General features: G+C 46.8%; 1 protein-coding gene across 1 annotated transcript in view; it reads left to right on the top strand.

The window, feature by feature from the left end:
• PTPN18 (protein tyrosine phosphatase non-receptor type 18) overlaps window positions 1-20,165 on the top strand; it is a 90,299-nt gene that overhangs the window by 30,423 nt on the left and 39,711 nt on the right. The window contains exons 2-7 of the mRNA XM_029610752.1: window positions 1,684-1,792; window positions 2,596-2,672; window positions 3,678-3,773; window positions 10,381-10,419; window positions 11,932-12,000; window positions 12,946-13,008. Of these exons, the coding sequence (XP_029466612.1) occupies window positions 1,684-1,792; window positions 2,596-2,672; window positions 3,678-3,773; window positions 10,381-10,419; window positions 11,932-12,000; window positions 12,946-13,008 (453 nt within the window). The remainder of the gene's footprint in view (window positions 1-1,683; window positions 1,793-2,595; window positions 2,673-3,677; window positions 3,774-10,380; window positions 10,420-11,931; window positions 12,001-12,945; window positions 13,009-20,165) is intronic.

The raw sequence follows: 20,165 nt of genomic DNA, 5'->3' as shown, positions 1-20,165 counted from the left end.
CCCAATTCCTCTGCCTAAGGGCATGCTAATCTTAAATCTGGCCCTACCGGAAATTAGGCTTTATTAGTTCTGGCTGCAACTTGCTGTTCAGGTCCAGGTACCTTTGCAGGCCCTTATGCCACTTTTTCCCCATTTCTCCCCATCTCTGTTGCACTCTGTCTCTCACTATGTTTCTCCCCATTTTGATCTCTCTCACTCTGTTGCTGCTGCTTCCCTATCTTTCCATCCCCATCTCTCTCTCTCTCTGCCTGTCTCCTTTGTTTCACTGCCTCCTTGTTTGCTGCTTTCTCCTCGCTCTCTCTCTCACTAGCACGGTCCAGCAGTTCCTGTGACGACTCTGTCTGTTCTCAGTTATTATGTAAGTCGTTGCTTGTGGCCTGTGTTGTAACTCCACCAAGGCTGGATTTTACTAAACATTTCCTCCAGCTCGGAGCCCAGCACACCTGCTCATCCAGTTCCTCATCCAGTGTTTTCAGCTCACACCTTCCTTTAAGTTTCCTTTTGGAGATTCGTGAATCCTTTCTTAATCCATCCGATTACCAGTCTTGTTTAATCTGAAATTTCTCCTGAGACTATCTGATCCGTTTTAGGGTCACCTGATGGTTCCAGGCGGCCTGGGACCTGATTTTCCTGCAGTTCTGTCGGCGAGACAGTGCAGTTTATTTGGCAGGGTCTGGAACGGCTTGGTGACCGCTCCCCTATATAATGAACACCAGCATTTTAAAGCAGGTTGTCTGTGTTTCTGGAATAGTGTAGGTGGCGTGGATCCTGCCTGGAAGCAGGGGTGGACTAGATGACCTCCTGAAGTCACCTCCAACTCTGCTTTCCTATGACACCAAACGTATACTGCAAAAATACAATGCACTGCCCTCACCGAAAGCTTACCACACTCCAGTATGACAAAGCACTACTCCAGAGGGGTTTGCATAGCAGAATTGGGAAATCTAATTGGCTGACTCAGGCTGTTCGAGTACATTGATATGCAGGAGAGGTGGACAGATGCAGCTGTTGGAAGTTTGAATTGATCTTAACTAATTTTGGAAAAAAGAAAATGAGTGTGTGAGCGATTATGCTTAATAAGAGTGCAGGCCTTCTAAATCCAGATAGTAGGCACTCTTAAGATTTATCTGTGTAAGGATGTTGGTTCCTCATGCCTTTTCCAATCAGGGAAAAAAAGGGAAGCAGGGTGGGGATGGAATTTAACACAGGGGAAAGAGGAACTATAGTTCCCGGAGGAACGTGTGAGATTTGGGGGCCACTGGAAAACTACTTAGTGATAATGATATTTCCAGAGCGGTGGATAGTTTTGTAGTGACACATCTGCGCTGAGCCTGTGTGAGGAGAGCCCGGGATGGGAGCAGTGTCTGACTCACAAACCAGCCAGAGTTAAGGGAGAGAAGGGGGGGGGGGGGGGGGAGAGAGAGGAGAAAGAGGAAGAAAAGAGAGGATGAGATGGAGGGGGAGAAGAGGACAGGGAGAGGAACGCGCAGAGGGAGGGAGGGAAAGAATTAAGGCAAACGCACACAAATACAGTGAGGGAAGAAGAGGGGACAATAGACACAAAGAGAAAAGGAAGAGGGGAAAAACAGGAAGAGAGAGAGATCGGGAGAGCAGAACGAGTGGGGAGTGGAGCTCAGCAGGGTCAGAGGGTCACCTTACTGACTGGCTCCGTCTTCTGTCTAGGAAATCAAGAACCAGACGGCTGTTTTTCGTCAGGACAGTGACTTCTCCACGGAGGTCGGCAGGAATAAGGAGAACATCAAGAAGAACCGCTACAAGGACATCCTGCCATGTGAGCACCCGGCGGGCCTGGCACACCCCCCCACTGCCAGGGAAGCTGCGCCAGCCCTTGCGTCTGAGGATTCGTAGTTCCAGTAATCCCATAGGTGCACTGATGGTGGAAATGGGAATGGCTTGGCCTTCCAGCACCAGCCAGAGTTAAACATGTGTCTGACAGAGTTTGCTTGGGACTGGGACTGAACTATCTGACACCGCCCTCCCCTGGTCCCTTCTTGCCCTGTCTTTCTATGATTCTAGAGGACTTCCTGAGGTCTCTTATTTAAGCTTTCTTGCGTACTCCAAAATTGCTGGAGACAAATTATGATAATCTGCCATTTTCCGTTACTAATGTTTGTTTCTCCTAACCTCGCCTCTCCCAGGGAAGAATTCATTTGCATGGGCAGCGAATACTTTTCACTTCAAAAGTGGCTGCATGCCCACATTTGAAAGCAAGAAATTGTGAAAGGCATAGTAGGATTGTCATTGAATGGAAGGCTTTGAGCAAACCCAAATAAGCAGAACAATTGATTTTTTTTTTTTTTTTAATTAACATTATTCTAGTCAGTACAATGTGGTGAAAAAGGTGCCAAACAGTTCATCAGAGCTAGGCTGAGCCAGCCCTGGTTCCTACACCCCCACCCCTGCTGCATCTGTGAGACTTGTATGGTCTGCTTTCCTTAGAGAAGTAGAAACTATGTCCATAGATGTGCTGGGAGTAAAACCAGGAGTGGCTTAGCCTGTCCCTGCTGACCTGGAGCTTGTCAGAAGCCCCACTGCAGGTGCCCAGCCTGGCTCACGGTTTCCTCTCTTGCTCAGATGATCAGACCCGGGTGCCGCTCACTCTGAGGGTAGAGGAAGGGCAGACAGACTACATCAATGCCAGTTTTATCCAGGTAATGCAGTTTTATGATATTTATTATTATTTATTATTTATTTAACAGCTTTTATATACCGACGAACGTTGGGAACATCTCATCGGTTTACAAGGAACAAAATTAGCAACAGGCTTTACAGGGAACACAGAACTGAAGAGGAGTATAACCTTAGTAGAGTGACAAATTAGTAAACAATAGAGCTAAATGCAATTTGAGAGGTCAAGGAGGAGGGAGGGGCTGGGATAGGGAGAGGAGAGGGCAGGAGGGAGGCAGGATGGAACAAGGGATAAGGAGATGAGTTTGATTATATAATAAGTTTGCTTTCTTTGAATTATTTTACATTTTTATGTTTGTATATTCCTGTTATCTGCACTGGACCATTTCACTGGAAGAGGTGGAATACAAGATTTTAAAATAAATAAATAAATAAGGTAACGCGCCCATCAAGTAGTCAGCTGCTGTCCACGGGCACATTCAGGGGGCTCCAGGAACTGTTATTAGCAGAGGGGAGAGAGGAAACAGAAATGGAGAGAAGGAAAGGGAAAAAAAAGAGAGAAATTAGAAGGAAGGGAGGGAATGAGTGGTTGGTGAGAGAATGATTTTGCATGTTTGACTGTGTACAGTAACAAAGCAGTGTGTGAACGTTCCTGGAATGTCTGTGTTTTTGTCAGAGTTGTGTGTGGAAATGTGTATTTTATGCACACGTGTGTCTTTGAGGGAGAGTGAAGCATGTGTGTATGTAAGAAAATGTTGATCGTTCTGCGCTCCCATGTGTAAGGCACAACGTACTCATTTGTTTCCACCTGATAGGGGTTTTTGGTGGGTGACATAGGCTAATGTATGTACATGAGCGTGCAGGGCCTACATGTGACAGTAATTATCATTGTATGCGCATAGATATATGGGAGGATGACTTTTTGTGTTTGCCCATGGCAGACTGTCCTGGTTTGCAAATATGATAGACTCTGTGCATGCCCTCATGATGATTTTTAATCATTCCGGCTGTCTCTTACTGCTGTACAGGGTTTGGATAACCCGCAGCGCTACATCGCCACCCAGGGACCCTTGAAGGACACCATGTTGGACTTTTGGCGAATGGTCTGGGAATACCAAGTCAAGGTGAGAGGTCAGCGTCAGCCTTCAATGATGAGATCATTTCAAAGTACCCCCAGAGAGTCAGTACGTATTAGGGACTATGCAGAAGGACTTGTAACACATCCTACTATGAGACAGCAGGGTCTGTGCAGAAGGCCTGAGTGTCCCTGTAACACGTCCTGCCATGAGACAGCAGGGATTGTGCAGAAGGGCTGAGTGTCCTTGTAATACATACTGCCGTGAGACGGCAATGATTGTGCAGAAGGGCTGAGTGTCCCTGGTACACACCCTGCCCTGAGACTGCAGGAGCAATACAGAACGGCTGAGTGCCCCTATGTAGTGGCTCTGACTAATTGTAGATAATCTGTGTTACATCATGAGATATTACATACATCATCTTTTCCCTCTTTTTTTAATTCTAAATATAAACATGGGCAGGGCTAGATGATTTCCAGTTGAGAAGGAAGGTATTAGCTATTAATAGACTCAGGCGTATCAGTCCCAGAATCAACGTGTGTGTGTGCATGCGTCTGACTGCCTCCTTTCTCAGTGTCTCAGTCTGCCTTGGAGTGTCCCGCCCTGAGGATCATTCTGTGCCTAAGCCAGCCACTGAAGGCTTTAGGGAGATATGGCAGCTGGTTCGCGGCAGGCTTGCCAACTCATGTAAATGTTTTTAGCTTACTTTCCACTAGAAGAAAAGTATGCTTATGAGATCACCATGTCTGTGTTTGTGTTCCTTCCCTACCATCCCCGTGGCCCGCTCAGTAAGTTTGTTTTAGGGGTAATTTTCAAAGCATGCAAAGTCCTGGAGAGGGGAATAGTTTTTATCCGCAGACTTTATGCTAATTTTCAAAGCCAAAGTGCCCACGTACAATCATTACACCCAAGAATATTACCCCCACCCATTCGCACCCTCTAATACCCCAGATATACTACCCGCACACATTCACACCTGCTAATACCCCCAGGATGATTATCCCTACATATTCACACCTGCTAATACCCTGGGTATACTACCCACACACATTCACACCTAATACCCTAGGATGATTATCCCTATGTAATGAAACCGCTGTCTGATGGGAGGAGCAATCAGATAGGAGTTAGCAATCTGTTTGTTATTTAGGAGAGTTGTGGGTGGATCCTTGGACCTGTGGCAGATGACCACGCCCCCGGGGAAGACCCCCAAGAGGGACCACTGGTCAGGCTCAGAGTATGGAGACAGACACACACTAGTTCTTTTATTAGACAGTATACTGAACCACCAGAGGTGGCAGTAGTGAGCTGGAATGCCCGGCTGGGCTGTAGTCCCTCAGATACTAGAACAGCGATCCCTGGAGGCTGAGCTGTAGAGAAACTGAAATATAGTGAGTAGGCAGGGTATGCAGGGTTCATGGATAGAACCTGATGGTAACATTCACACAATGTCTCATAGAAGCCCAAGAGCTGGAATGTATAGGCCCTCGAGGAGCGAGTACCTGGTTCCAGGGAAAGCTCTGAGAGTGCGATGGTAATTCACAGATGTAGTAGGCAGTGCTGACTTCCAGGCAGAAGTGAATTCGAAGAAGTCCGGGAACAAGGGCCCTCGAGGAGCGAGTACCGGTTCCAGACTGCAATCTACAAAGTAAGAGAGAGAGCGAGGCCCCCGAGGATCGGGTACCCCTGGTTAGTCCGAGGAGGTAGAGTAGCTTAGATAGAACAAATCCAAATCCGTTGTCATTCCTTATCCTTGCTAACTCGATGTGTTAGCAAATTCTAAGAACTTAAATATCTGTCGCGGGTGACGTCATCTTCGGGGGATGCCCTCGAGGTTTGCGCCATCGCCGGTACTTCAGTCGGGGCCGCACGCGCACCCCTAGGCCTCCAGGAAACATGGCGGTTAACAGCGTGGAGCCGGTCCGGGGACGCCAGAGGACCACGGCAGGAAGACGCCGCAGCAGCCGATCTTCCCGCGGACGAAGAGGGAGGCGCCAAAGAGGTGAGGAGGGCGGAGAAAGGGCGTCGGGAACCAACGGACACAACACCCTAAATATTCACACCCGCTAATACCCTGGGTATACTACCCACACACATTCATACCTGCTAATACCCCAGGACGATTATCCCTACATATTCACACCCGCTAATACCCTGGGTATACTACCCGCACACATTCACACCTGCTAATACCCCAGGAAGATTATCCCTACATATTCACACCCGCTAATACCCTGGGTATACCACCCACACACATTCTCACACTCTAATACCCCTGGAAAATTATCCCTACATATTGACACCTTCTAATACCCACATGCAGTCACGTCCTCTAATACCCTGTTTACTAGAGATGTGAATCGGAACCAGAATCGGATCCGATTTCAGTTCCGATTCACATCTCTACTGTTTACTATCCGCACACATTCACACCTGTTAATATCCCAGGAAGATTATCCCTGCATATTCACATGCTCTAATACCCCTGATATACTACCCGTATACATTCACACCCGCAAAGACGTGCAGGTAGTTTATATATTTGATGTTGTATTGCTTTTATCATGATGAATGTACCCTGTAGTCTGCATAGTGTAGCAGATAAGCAGAATAGAAATGTTTAAATAAGTAAAAAATAATATAGTAAGATTTATGTGCACACTTATTAAAATCAAAAGTATGCACATAAGTCGGAACCCCTCCCCCACCTTGTCTCCAGTATTTGGGTAAAAGTACGCTTACGCAGGCTGCATGCCAGGGGCATCGTTAGCACCGAGTCACGGCGGTGGCCACCACTTAATTTTTTTTTCTGTCCCTGACATCTTCCCTGCGGGCAGCCCTGCACGTCCTATTACTGCCTCTGATTGGCCCACAGCTCTGGGTCCCGCCTCCCGCGCAGACTCAGAAAAAGAACGCGGGAGAGGCGCGTGCAGTAGCAGAAGTTGGATCTGCTTGCTGTCACCGTAGTGGCTGCCTTTATTGCTATTGGCAGCCGCCACTGCTGGCTGCCTTCTGGTTCACTTGCAGACACCGCCGCCATTGCCTCTGCCTCCCTCCCCCGCCTCGGTTTGCTGCTGTCGGATGAGAGGAGAGAGTACTGCCTCCTTCCGCTCACCAGCCTGAAGGAGGGAGTCACCCCCAGTAAGGAAGAGGGCGGCGTTGCTGTCTGGGAGACAGAAGGAGGGGGAAACAGGAGTATTGAAAATTGCTGTTGCTGCTGTGCAGGGAGACAGGGCACGACAGGCAGACGTGGGGAGAGGGGAGGGAGAAAGAATGGGGATGAGGGAATGGTGAGTAGAAGGTAAGGAGTCTAGGAGAGATGGGCCCAGAGGTGTTCAGTGTGATGGTTGGAAGAGAGAATGGGGGGGTCAGAGGATGGTGGGCAGAGGGAGGGGATGCTGGGGGGAGGCACCGGGTGAAGTCAGGGAAATGGTGGGTAGGAGGTTGAAGGGAAAGTCTTCTGGGATGAGATAGATGACTTGTGCCCTAGTCCAGGCCTAGGTTTGGCAGCATCTGGAAATGATAGGGGTAAGGGCAGAGGGCAGGGCAGCAGTGTTGGGGAGTGGTGATGTTTATTTTTCTACTGTTGCACTAAAGAGTTTGGCTTCTTGGAATTTCCAATTTAGTTTTTGTTTGCTGTCCTGGTCTGGCAGGCTGGGATCATGGATCACCCTTACAGGAGTGACACAGGGCTGCAGGGCAGGACTGGAGATGGTCTTCTGCCCTAGCTATCCCACTCGTCCTTGGGTTGAGCCTGCAAGGTTCTGGGAGCCAGCAAGGCTTTCCTTCCGGAGATCTTCATGGTGGCAGAACAGGAAATGGAGGCACAAGCTGGTAAACAGGAGCTGGATAAAGGCAGGGCTGGAGACAGAGCTGGAATCAAAGGCAAGACCTGGGCCGGAGACATGGCTGGACAGAACAAGATAAGACAAGGACTGGACTGGACAGGACAAGGACAAGACTAGAAAGACAAGACTAGACTAGCAAACAACAAACAAGAAGATCCAAACAGGGCACAAGGCTGGGCTAAGAGAACCTAGAAGGCCTGAAGGCTGCAAGGCAGGACAGGAAGGCCGAGAAGGCCACTGAGCAAAGCAGGAAGGACCTGGAAGGCCACAGAGAATGGCAGGAAAGTAAGGCAAGATGGGCTAATGCAAAGAGTGACTCAATGAAGAGGCAAGGAGTGCATAGAGACGCTGGGTTAAGTAAGTCTGGAAGTGCCGTGTCATGTGATCTGCAAGGATGCAGCTAGAGCAGCTGTGGGCGAGGCTCACTGATGACCTCTACTCGTGGGGAAGCTGCACGGCAAACACGATCGTGACATTTGCTTATTTCTATTTCTAATTTATGGTTCCTTATTTTGCATTTAGTGAGGGTTTACCAGTGTTCTGCATGTGTGATCAAGGTTAGGGATTTTGCTGGTGTGTAGTTTTGAGTAGCAGTCTGGCTTGTCCTTTTTCAATATGAGGTATATTGGCCTTCTAGGGCTTGGTGAATTGTGGTGCTGTCTTTTCATAGATCGGCTTGTTGCTGTTTGAGACCTGAGAGTTAGTGCTGTTTTGGTATGGCAGATTTGACTCTTGGGGTAAACTGAATTCTTGACAGACTGTGATAGCTTTTATTGGATGTATGTAGATATTATCCAGAAATATCATACCTAAGCTATTGAGACAATATAGGACCCATCTTTAGATGTGATTGTCTCTGATCTGAGATAAGGTATAAAAAAGCAAGGTAATGTCTTAAAATCCACACAGTAAGTAGGATGTCTTTCAGATCTTTAAATGTATGCAACTTTTATTATTAAAAAAAACTCCTGTTGCCAAATATTTTGAATTTTGAGTCCCCTGACATAGTTCTGTGTTTCGCCCATAGGCTGCGTCGGGAGGGCTAAAAAACAGTACAGTTTCATTTCTATGGAAAAGAACAAGAAAAGGCAAAATAGTAAAACACTGGAGACATATCTTCAAGCGCGGTTTATCCCTATTCTGCCAATGTCTCTGATCTGACCTCTGAAGAAGGGACCTATGTAGTTTCAAATATTTTGTACTCCATTTTTAGGTATTTCTTAGGCTGATCCAGTAAAGGTTTTTAGAATCTCACAATTGGAATGTAATATTCAGTATTAAATTATTTATGTTCTATGTACAATTGATTTTGTTATCTAGATGGTAGAGAGTTAAAAAATAATAATTTTGTGGAAAATGAAATAAAGTGGAACAGAGCCAGTGAGAGCCCCTTGACTTGAAACTGGCAATACATTACTGCAGAGTAAGAGTCAACCAGAATGGTTGTATCCCTGGCTTCTTTCGGTGCAGTTGGTCCACAGACATTATAAGGCTAGCAGGAGTTCAGTAACACTCTTGTTTTGGGTTTTTTGGGGAAAATGTGGGGTTTAATTATCAAAATCTCAGGGTGGGGAGTCTTTTATGTACCTAGTAATGCTTTTGTAGAAAGAAAGAGAAGAGCTATTACATCCTGTGAAGGCAATGTTACGTGTTAAATGTGATAGGAAGATTCCCCTAATATCCTCGTCCCCTGTCCCCCCTCTCCTCCCAGTCCTTAAGTATGGTTACTGTCCATGGAAGACATCGGCCTGTGCCCCTGCCTACGGGCCTGTGCCCCAGATCTTCAAGTACCTAGCAACTCCTCTCCTGCGGGCGGGTATTTTTATCCACATATTAGGCCGGCAATTTGATAAAAGCCCATTTCAGTGGGCAAAGCACTGCTTCACCTGTGGAAACGGCTTTTAAAATTGCCCTTCCTGTGTCTGATTTTCTTCAAACTTTCAGGTCATGTCAGGGGATCTGAAGGGTTCCCAACTTTTGGTTCCCCCCCCCCCCCCCCTCCCATTCACATGTATGTAAAGACATGACCCGGAAAGTAAGCTTTATTATTTCTGCGTGTGACGTCTTGTTTCCATTGAAAGTCTGCCAGATTTTTTACTGACCACCCAACAGTTTTACAGTCGTGCTTTTTACTATTGCCATTTTCTGCACAGTTGGACTTCCTGTGCCGAGATTCTCCCCCTGACTCCCCAGTAGTGTAGCTTTCGAAGCTTCCTCTCCCCCCCCCCCCCCCCCCCTCACTTCAGATAAAGGTACGCCTGCCGTTTCAAAATGTGCATCCTTGCACACCTGGTAGAAGGGAGCGGGCGAAGGAAGGGTCCACACAGCGCTTTCATGAGGATTCCTCTCGAAATCACCGTACTTGCCTTCCAGCGTGGACTTTGCACCTGTTGCCTTTGTATGGCAATGCACGCTCCAGGTGTATTTTCAAAAGGGGAACTGTGTAAGCAGCCCAGGGAGTCTGATAATGTCGCCCTTCCTTTAAAGTTATTGACAGCTGACAACCCTGGACCACAGGGAGCCTCCGCATTCAAACAGGTCACACAGGCCCTCTTCAGTACAGCAGCTGCTATTTATACCCCTGGGCAGAGAAGGCTGGGAGAGCCGTGGCTCTGTGTTTAATGATCATAGGACAGCATCTCTTGGATGCCCCAGTCTGCCCCTTGTTCTCCTCCGCAGTTCCTCTGTCTCCGTTTATTGCCCTTGCTTTTCTCCCTCCTGCCCCCTCTCTCTTCTCAGCAGTTCCTGTATCTCTCTGGCCTGTATCAGACTAACAGTGACTTATTTCTCTCCCTTGGTCCTTGCAGGTGATAGTCATGGCATGCAGAGAGGTGGAGTTAGGGAAGGTGAGTCTCTCCCTCTCCTCAGAAGCTTCTCTCCATGGAGGAACTGGTAACTCCCTTCAGCAATGCATGAATAATATATTTTTAGCACAGGGTGGTGTGAGTAATGTCACATTCCCAAAGTCAAAATGCGTAGACTACACCCAAACCTCTCAGCCAACTCCAGCCCATTAGGGAGAGAGTCTGAGCCGGGCCTGAGTTTCTGCTCCCAGCTTGGAGTGTTCTGGGACCCATAGTATAGTCCTACATTTTAGATAGGCAACTAGGATGCCTCATCTCTGGCTCCCAGAGAATGGGTGTTTAAAACCAGGACAGGCTCCACCTATTTCTGATGGATTGGAGTGAGTTGAGGTCTATCCACATTCGTGGCTCTTTAGTTTTCTATCTTGCTGTCTTTCCTTCTCTCTGCCTGTCTCTCTATCTTTTTCAGACTATCGCTGCAGGCTTTTCTCTCCCTTCTTTTCTTTCTGTGTCCACTTGTGTGTCTTTGTCTCCCCACTCTTTCCTTGTGTCTGTTTCACTCTCTGTTTACACAGCAGATATATATCCATAGCACACACTGATGCAGGCTGCTGCCTAGCCTCGGTACCAGAAAAAGGAAACGCATTAGAATTCAGAGAACACAGCATGGACAGGTTTGCAGTTTCATCTGGACCATGGTGGGGCTTCTCCCTGCTTATTATAAATATATAAATCACAGGCTTTTGCCTTTACCCCCCTCTGCACCCTAGCGGAGTGCTTCTCAACCCAGTCCTGGGGGCATACTTAACCAGTCAGGTTTTCAGGATATCTGCAAAGTCCAAGCATGAGATAGATTTGCATGCACTCACTGCTTCCATTGTATAGAAATTTATCTCATATATATATATATAATCATTGCAGATATCCTGAAAACCAGGACTGGGTTGAGAAGCACTGCCCTAGACATGCCAAGAAACCATCCCCTCAAAAATCTTTTAATACAGAGGTGGCCAACTCCAATCCTCAAGAGCCAAAAGCAGGCCTGATTCCCAGAATATTCATAATGAATATGCATGGCATAGATTTGCATACATTGAAGGCAGTGTATGCAAATCTGTCTCATGCATAGTCCTTGTGGATACGGAGAAAACCAGGCCTATTTAAGGTTCTGGTCACCCCTGCTTTAGTGGCTCTAGCACTTTAAGCTCCACTCCAGAATCAGAACACAGTGCGATATCACATAGTCGGCTGCTTCTATTGCATTCTTTGATATCAAAAAGGTGCTCTAAGCCTTAAACAGGCTAACTAAAATGGCCATGTCACGGCGTTACCTTTAATATCTTTTAAAAGAAAATGGCAGTCCAGATGTGGCCTACATAGAAAACTTATTCTTCACTGCACCTGAGTTACAAGAAATTCTTCTGCAAACAGGGAGCATAACTCCTGTATTGAATGGGCAAGCCTTGTGTACCCTCTCTCTGTGTATCCTGATAGGGATGTGTATGCTATGAATATCATAAACATCTTAATACTCCTTCTTTCATCCTTACCTAGAAAAAGTGTGAAAGATACTGGCCATTGGACCAAGAACATTCCAGCTTTGGCTCTTTCAGTGTCTGCATGGTGAGTGGTCATTCAGAAATGTCTGTAAAAATGCACAAACACTGCACTCTTGTTATCTTTTGGACCTAGGGGTAGCTCCACTATTTATTGAGCCACTAAATACAAGATACCACCCCCTAGATAGTTCTGCATTTCTCACATACACACACACACACACGTCAGATGGGGCTGCAGTGTGCATGCACCAACACCAACACTGCATTCATTGTACAGTACCGCACTGCACTCAGCTCATAGGACTGTGCTACTCATGCACATGCCCACATACGCACACACATGTACTGCATTCGTCAGATGGGATTAAACTGCTCAATATAGATTGTGCACATACTGTAATCATCAGAATGGCACTGCTCACACACTCTTTACATAACACACACTCACATACACACTGCTCACACATATATTACACACATATACACTGCTGACACATGCATTATACACACAGGCACACACACACACTGCTCATACATACATTACACACACAAACACACATACACACTGCTCACACATATATTATACACATATACACTGCTGACACATGCATTATATGCACACACACACACTGCTCATACGTACATTACACACACACTGCTCACACATACACACGCTCACATTACATACACTATTGACTAATTGAATCCAGGTCATCAGGGATAGACTAATCCACTCCTCATCTTGCCCCATTTATGGACTAGAAGTTCCAGGGAACTACAAGTCGTCTGATTCAATAGATTAAGGGCAGTAAAGCCAACTTTGATGCAGCCTGTCCTTGATGACTTGGATTCAGTTGGTTGTGTGTGTGTGTGTATGTATGTGTGCGGATCTGTGTAATGTGTACACGAGCGCTGCAGGCCTATCTGATCTGGAGTCTCCTGATACTGCTGAAGGGATGCTTGTTTACCCAGAGACGTCACCGTGCTTGTCTTCCTCCATTTCTCTTAGGTAGAGAAGAATATGCCCAATCCAGAAGTGGTCTTCAGAGTGCTGAGGGTGACCTTCCAGGGGGTAAGATGCTTTCTGTCTGTGCCTCTTACGGATCTCTGGCGTACTTCTGTGATCTGGCTGAAAGGGGGTGTGCAGAACATGAACTGAGGATCAACTCTATAGGGCACTTTCCCGTAGGATTACCAGATGTCTTCAGGGCCAGGCTGAGCCAGTCCGAGCTTTACTCCCATTACACCCTACCATTCTTAATGAAACTGGAACTCTAAAGTCCCACAGAGGCAATGAGGGCAAAAGCAGGACTGGCTCATCTCAACTGTGACCGGTTCGGTCACCTCCACTATCCTTTATTTATTTAGGCTTTTCGTATTGCACCCCTTTCTGGGGAGCTGAAATACAGTCATAATAAAAGCTAAATGATAAATTATAACAAGAAAGGGTGCAAAACCAAACTAACGTAACAAAGAAACATAACAGGACTGGAGAAGGAATCGTGTGCTAGACTGAGAACTCTTGTCCCTGCTGAGCCAGCAAAAGGAAGGGACGGAAAAAGACAAGAAAAGAGTGACCAGCAGACAAAGTGCAGTAAACAGTCAGGGCCACCACCGCCAGAAATGTTCAGGCCCCATAACATACGTATAAGAGCACGTTTCTCCACCCCTAACAAACTACCCCCATCGGGCCTTCCTTACGGACCGATACAGTAAGGAGCGGTAGGAAGAGCTGCGTTAGTGCCGGGTGCACCCGCGTTTGCCGCACGCACAGTCCGGCTCACCTACCGCTCGATACTGTATTTAAATAGCTTGCAAATGCAAGCCACGTCCAAGAAGCGTCCGAGAAGGGTTTGGCCCGCGCAATCCATTTTACTGTATAGAGCGGTATAGAGCGCCTATACAGTAACCTGGGTGCGCTGGTACCTGTCATTTGAAATGACATTTGAAATGACAGGTACCAGGAAGTGGACGGTTCTCCTACGCTCGGAATTGCCAGTCCTCTCTGCCCTCCTCCCGAAGCAACGAAAGCGAAAAAGGAGAAAAGCGACATGTGAAGTGTAACTTACTTTTCTTGCAGCCCTCCTCCGGAGATGCACTGCGGCTCCCCTGCCTCCCGGGGGCTGCCCCCTGCCTCCCGGGGGCAGCCAGCGGCGAAAGCGGCCCTGCTGGCGAAGATGGATGCCTGCACGGGCCCTCTGACATGATCGCTCCAGCTGCGGCCACTTCTCCTGCGTGCATTCAGCCTGTGCGTGCAGTTTGGCCGCTCAAGGCGTGACGTCACTACGTTTGGTGTCACGACATGTGACGGCGTTCGCTGATGCACTGCCTTGAGCGCCGGCGAAGGTGAATGAATGCAATTTGGGCGCTCAAGGCAGTGCATCAGCGAACGCCAACATCACACGCCATGACACCAAACGTAGTGACGTCACGCCTTGAGCGGCCAAATTGCACGCACAGGCTGAATGCACGCAGGAGAAGTGGCCGCAGCTGGAGTGATCGTGTCAGAGGGCCCGTGCTGTCTTTCGCTGCCGGCTGTCCCCAGGAGGCAGGGGGCAGCCCCCGGGAGGCAGGGGAGCCGCGGTGCGTCTCCGGAGGAGGGCTGCAAGAAAAGTAAGTTACACTTCACATGTCGCTTTTCTCCTTTTTCGCTTTCGTTGCTTTGGGAGGAGGGTAGAGAGGACTGGGCTGCCCCTTTTTCGCTCACCGGCCAGGGCAGGTGAGCGAGGGCTGGGGGAAAGTTTGCCGCCTACCCTTACCCCTGCTTCTAACGCAGGGGTAAGGGTAGGCGGGGTTTCCTGCTGATTTAAAGGGGCGGTAAGGATGGGTTAAAAGGGTTAGTTAATCGCGGGTTGGACTAACGTGGCCAAATTGTAAGTAGAAAGCGGGTTAGAAGCAGGGTAACCGCGGCCACACTTTACTGTATTGTCCTGTTAGTAGGGTGACGGATAGGAGATACTATCTGGGACCCACGCCCCCGTGGTAACCCCATTCCCATCACTATAATTTTAGCATACCAGGGCCCTACTGCAGTTGACTCACACCCTAGGCTCTGCATCTCATTCTTCCAGTTCAGCCTATAAGGGTTTTTTCTAACAGTTCCTCTGACTTATTTAAATCAGATATCAAGCGTCTCAAGTTCACATAAAGTTGGCAGAATGTCTACATCTTTTTAGAGGTAGATAATAAGAGTTGTTATTGTAGCAGCGTAAACCATGCAATGGTTTTATACATGGTAGATATTGTTTTAGGTTTTCTGGTTTAACAGAGTAAATCACTCTTGTTGCAAAGGTTATGAAAAGACCATGGGCCCAATATTCAGCGCTGGCTGAGTAAGTAACTTAGCCGAATATGACTTATCCGACTAAGTTACAGAATATCTGCGGTCAAGGTGCTACTTAGCTGGATAAGTTAAATTAGTGCCACCCAGATCCTCCTACTGCCCGCCCACAAATTGACAGGCAGGCAGGCATTTAATTTCTGAGCTGCTCAAAAAAGTGTACAGAAAAGCAGAAAATAGTGCTTTTCTGTACATTCTCTAACTTAATATCCTAGTGGTATTAAGTCTGAGGAAGCCAAAAGGTTATAAATAAATAAATAAATAGAAAATGTGCCAGCTAGTCAGGTTAGGAAAACGGACACTCAATTTTACCAACATCCATTTTCCTAAGCCATGGCTGTCAGGTTCGGAAAACCGACACTCATAAAATTGAGCATCTGTTTTTCTGAACCTGCTGACAGCCACCTCTCCTGGGTTTCCGCTACTAAGGAGGCGCTAGGGACGCGCTGTTGTCCCTAGCGCCTCCTTTTTAGCGCGACCCCTCATTTAAATACAGGATTGCGCGCCCAGGAGAGGTGGCTGGGCACTCAACACTGAGCGCCCGTTTTCCCACGCTCCTTACAGTATCGGCCTGAGTGACGGAGCTGGCGATGAGAAAAAGAGATCACTTGCCCTATTAGAGAGAAGGTCGATTTCATCCTAGAGGTCTCCAACTGGGGGCTCTGTTGAATCCTTTGAAGGGGTCCACATAAAAAATTTCCAACTCTCCAGCTGGTTAATGAAACATGGAAAATCCTTCTCAGCTACTGGTGCCCCAGAGAGTGGGAGGAAGGACTGAAATTTGAAAAGAAAAGACTAGAAAAAGATAATGGGGGAGAGATCCCCTTGAAATAAGTGAGAAAGGAGACCCACCAAGTTCAGCCTCTCTGAGGGAGCACACAGGGACTACCAGTAGGCTGGTCAGCACTAGGCAGAACTAAATACTTCACATTAACTTTGTACCAATAAATTTATTTATTTTTATTTATTTTTTATTTAAAATCTTTTCTATACCGTCATTCAATATAATACCGTCACAACGGTTTACATAGAGGCACATCTAGTAAATTGTACATGTTTCTGTTCCTAATAGTAGGGTGGTGCCTTATAAGCTCGGTAACATAGTTTCATAATAAAGGCTATAAGTTCAGTGTTGTTTAATCTGACCTGTGACTACAATAAAGACATTTTATACATTTCAATTAAGGGTGTCGTAAACAAACCATGACGTACATACATAAAATGTGCTAACGCTGTATAAAGATTTTGTGTGTACAGCTTTCAGTGTTTTTCTCCTTCTCGCTCGCTTTGTGAAAAAGCTTCTCTAAAGAGCCATGTCTTTAAGCTCTTTTTGAAAGTTTTGAAATCTCTCTGTAGTCTTACCTCTATGGGCATGGTGTTCCATAGAATCGGCCCGGCCAATGATAGTGCTCTTTCTCTGACTTGTGTTAGTTTTGCAGTTTTGACTGAGGGGGATGGTTAGGAGGGCTTTGTTGGCAGATCTCAGGTTTCTGTGTGGGACATGGACGCGGAGTGCTGTGTTTAACCATTCAGCTTTCTCGTCGTGGATTAGCTTATGTATAGTGCAAAGGGTTTTATATTTTACCCTGTATTCAATTGGCAGCAAAGGGTTTTATATTTTACCCTGTATTCAATTGGCAGCCAGTGTAGTTCAGCCAGTGTTTCACATAAACAGGACTCAGACAAGATGGATTTGATTTTTTTACAGTACATGTCTCTATCACTGAAAACAGAAGTAGTTGTTTTTTTTTAAAGAACAAGGAGTGCTCAGTTTTATGCTGTATATTATTAATGTAATAAGGATTATATCGTAGCCCACACAAGCCACAACCAAGGAAATAATTTGTTGGGTTTCTTTTAGCACAATACAAAACCTCTAGATGACAACCACAAAGTAACATCAACAGAGCCCCCAGTGTGCCACACAGTCATAAATCCCGGGGAAAAGCTTTGTTTGTGTTAAGTCTCCTGCTCTACTAGCAGCCTCTCTTGTAAGAATTCAGTGCTGTCCTCTAGCTCCCTTAGTAAGTATTTTATTGGAAAAAACATCTATAGTACTAATGCCCTATGGCCTTTATCCCATGGCAGCGATTACATTTAACTAATAAGTCTTGATGCCTTTGACGCAACTGCAACATCGCTCTTTGCTTTGATGGCGGTGGGAGAGGAAGAGGAATTGGATTCAGACAACAAACAACATGGGCCCTGACTTGTATGGTCTGGGGTACTGATACCCAGACATAAGGGAAAAGGCATAGAACTGCTTCAACGGCCAAGCCTGAAAGCAATGCACGTCAAGTAGCACTGTCTGAATTTTCAAGAAGGCTCCTCACCCAGTGAAAGAGAAACATGGGGGTAACCTGCACAGCACAGCAGATACTACCATAAGAAGCTTGCTTGGCAGACTGGATGGACCATTTGGTCCTTTTCTGCTGTCATTACTATGTTACCACTACTACTACTACTACTACTTAACACTTCTGTAGCGCTACATGACACACGCAGTGCTGTACAAACATACAAAAAGTCAGTCCCCGCTCAATAGAGCTTACAACCTAATAAGTCAAACATATAGGACAAGAGACTTGGGTATTTTATAAAGCAGGACAATGGTTAAAAAGACTTATCCAGCTAACTTTTGAAGGATTTTCGGCAGCATGGCTATGCTGCCGAATATCCTTGAAGAAATTTCTAATTAGCCAGATAAGTCTTATCTGGCTAACTTTAGACCTGCTATTGAGAAGGTCTAACTTGTCCAGTTAACTTAACCAGATAAATCAGAATATCGGCACTTTTATTTATATATTGCTTTGTTAGCTTTGCCTATTTTATTTGTACATTGCTTTGTTTTACATTTGTAATTAATTGCGATTAATCAAGTATTAATAAACATAAACAAACTTATCCAGCTAAGGTAACCGGATAAGTAACTCTTCCTTTAAACATCCATTTCCTGCCCACCACTTAGCTGCATAAGTACTTATTTGGAGCCGAATATTCAGCCACTGATGTTTATCTGGCTAATTGGTGCTGAATATCGGCCTCACATAGATCCAGTAAAAGCTTTCACAGCCTGCCTAGAATACAGTTTACTCCAAAAACCAAATCTGCCATACCAGAAAATTCCTAACTCCCAGTATAAACAGCAACAAACCTACCCAGGAAAAAGCAGCACTGCAAATATTATTCCAGACCCTAGAAGGCCAATATACCTCCTATTGAAAACTGAACCAAGCTAGTCTGCACCAGATCCCTACACAGAAACTACACACTAGCAGAATCCCTCACATCAGTCACTCATGCAGGACACAGATAGACCCTCTCTAAATACAAAATAAAGAGACCATAAAGTATAATTTCCTAGCGTATAGACAGACTCAGGACCAGTAGGTTTATGCTCCCCTGCCAGCAGATGAAGCCAGAGCAAGCTGACTTCACAGTATATATATAACCCTGCAGTGAACCCAGCCTGCCAGTATTCTCCATCTCCAGCAGATGGTGGATGTGCATCTCCCTATGGGATTGCTTTGCACTTTTTGAAAGGAGAAATTTGAAATTCTAAATTCAAATCCCTGCTCTCCTGTGGTGATACCTAAAGGTCCCTCCCCCAGTTGAGAATTCCTGAGGCGTTTTCCGTGGTCCCTCAGAGGTGTGCCTTGGCCCAGTAGCTGGGTTTCTCGGTGTGGACTTAGCTGCTAGTTCAGCTGAAAGGCAGTGGGTGCAGGAGGCCGAGTGACCCTCCCCCACAGCCGGAGACCATCTCTATTCTCAGCAGGTAAGGGCTGAGCTCAGGTAAGGTTTAAAAAAAAAAAAAGAGGGAGGTTTTTTTTTTTGGTTTTTTTTACCTGAATCAGAGACAGTTAGAGGGGTTTCAGGACTTCCTCCGGTCTCCGTTCTCAGCGTGCCGTGCCAAAGTTCATTCCCACTCCCTTTGCAGTTTGGGAACTGGGTGGCCTGGCGGGTTGAGCGGCCACGTGGTAGGCTGCAATGGCCATTTTTGCGCGCTCTTGTGTGTGTTCTGCTGCCCTCTATACGCCGTCAGTGTGCGCAGTGTGTCAGCTCTGCGCATGCGTTATGCACTCGGTTTTTGGGTGCACCCAAACCTTTTTATGCACTTAACTTGGCACATGGGTTGTGTGTGTGCCTTGCCGCGCTTATTTTTTGGGCACATTTCATTTTTGAGCGCGAGCCATTCCGACGCACGTTTACTGCAGTGATGGCACCGGTAAGCAAGAAGCCTAAGCGTCTTCCTATTTGTGTTGCCTGTCATATTAGGGCTTCTCAGCCAGACCTGGCTTCTAACCTGTGTCAGCGCTACTCAGATGCTCAGGGAGAATCTTCCTCAGATTTTGCTAAGCCTGGCTCTTCCCATTCTGATGATGGATTGGTTATGGCCTTGACTGGGGGAACGCAAGATCCTGGTTCTCCCTTGACTGGCTCCTTCGCTACTGAGGGAAGTTCTGTGGGACCAACTCCAGTTCCTTCTGGGCTTGGTCTCGACCCAGCTGCTTTTTCTTGGGTGGAAATTTTTCAAGGCATACAAGCCTTTCTTCAGGCGCAGTCCTCCACTTCCCCCATTTCTGTCTGGTCGGACCATCAGCCAGTGGCTCCTCCCTCTTCCAGTCCTATGCTTAAGCACCGGGGCTCGCCCTGGCTCCCTGCGGGTGTTCCAGACAGGAATCCGGATGGCACTGATGATGAGGTTGATCCTGATTTCCCAGACCTTGAAACAGCTGGGTGTTCCTGGTTCGGATGCTATGTCGGAGCCGAGGAAGAATCCCATTTTGGTTTCCTTACGTAAAGCCTCTTGTTTTTTCCCAGTAATGGATGCCATCCAGGAATTGATTGATCTGGAATGGGATGCCCCAGAGGCAAATTTTAAAGGGGGT

The sequence above is a fragment of the Rhinatrema bivittatum genome, chromosome 1 (genome assembly GCF_901001135.1).
Source record: "Rhinatrema bivittatum chromosome 1, aRhiBiv1.1, whole genome shotgun sequence".
NCBI classification, from domain to species: domain Eukaryota; kingdom Metazoa; phylum Chordata; class Amphibia; order Gymnophiona; family Rhinatrematidae; genus Rhinatrema; species Rhinatrema bivittatum.
The sequence above is the reverse complement of the archived record's forward strand: the minus strand, read 5'-3'. Positions and strand labels throughout refer to the sequence as shown.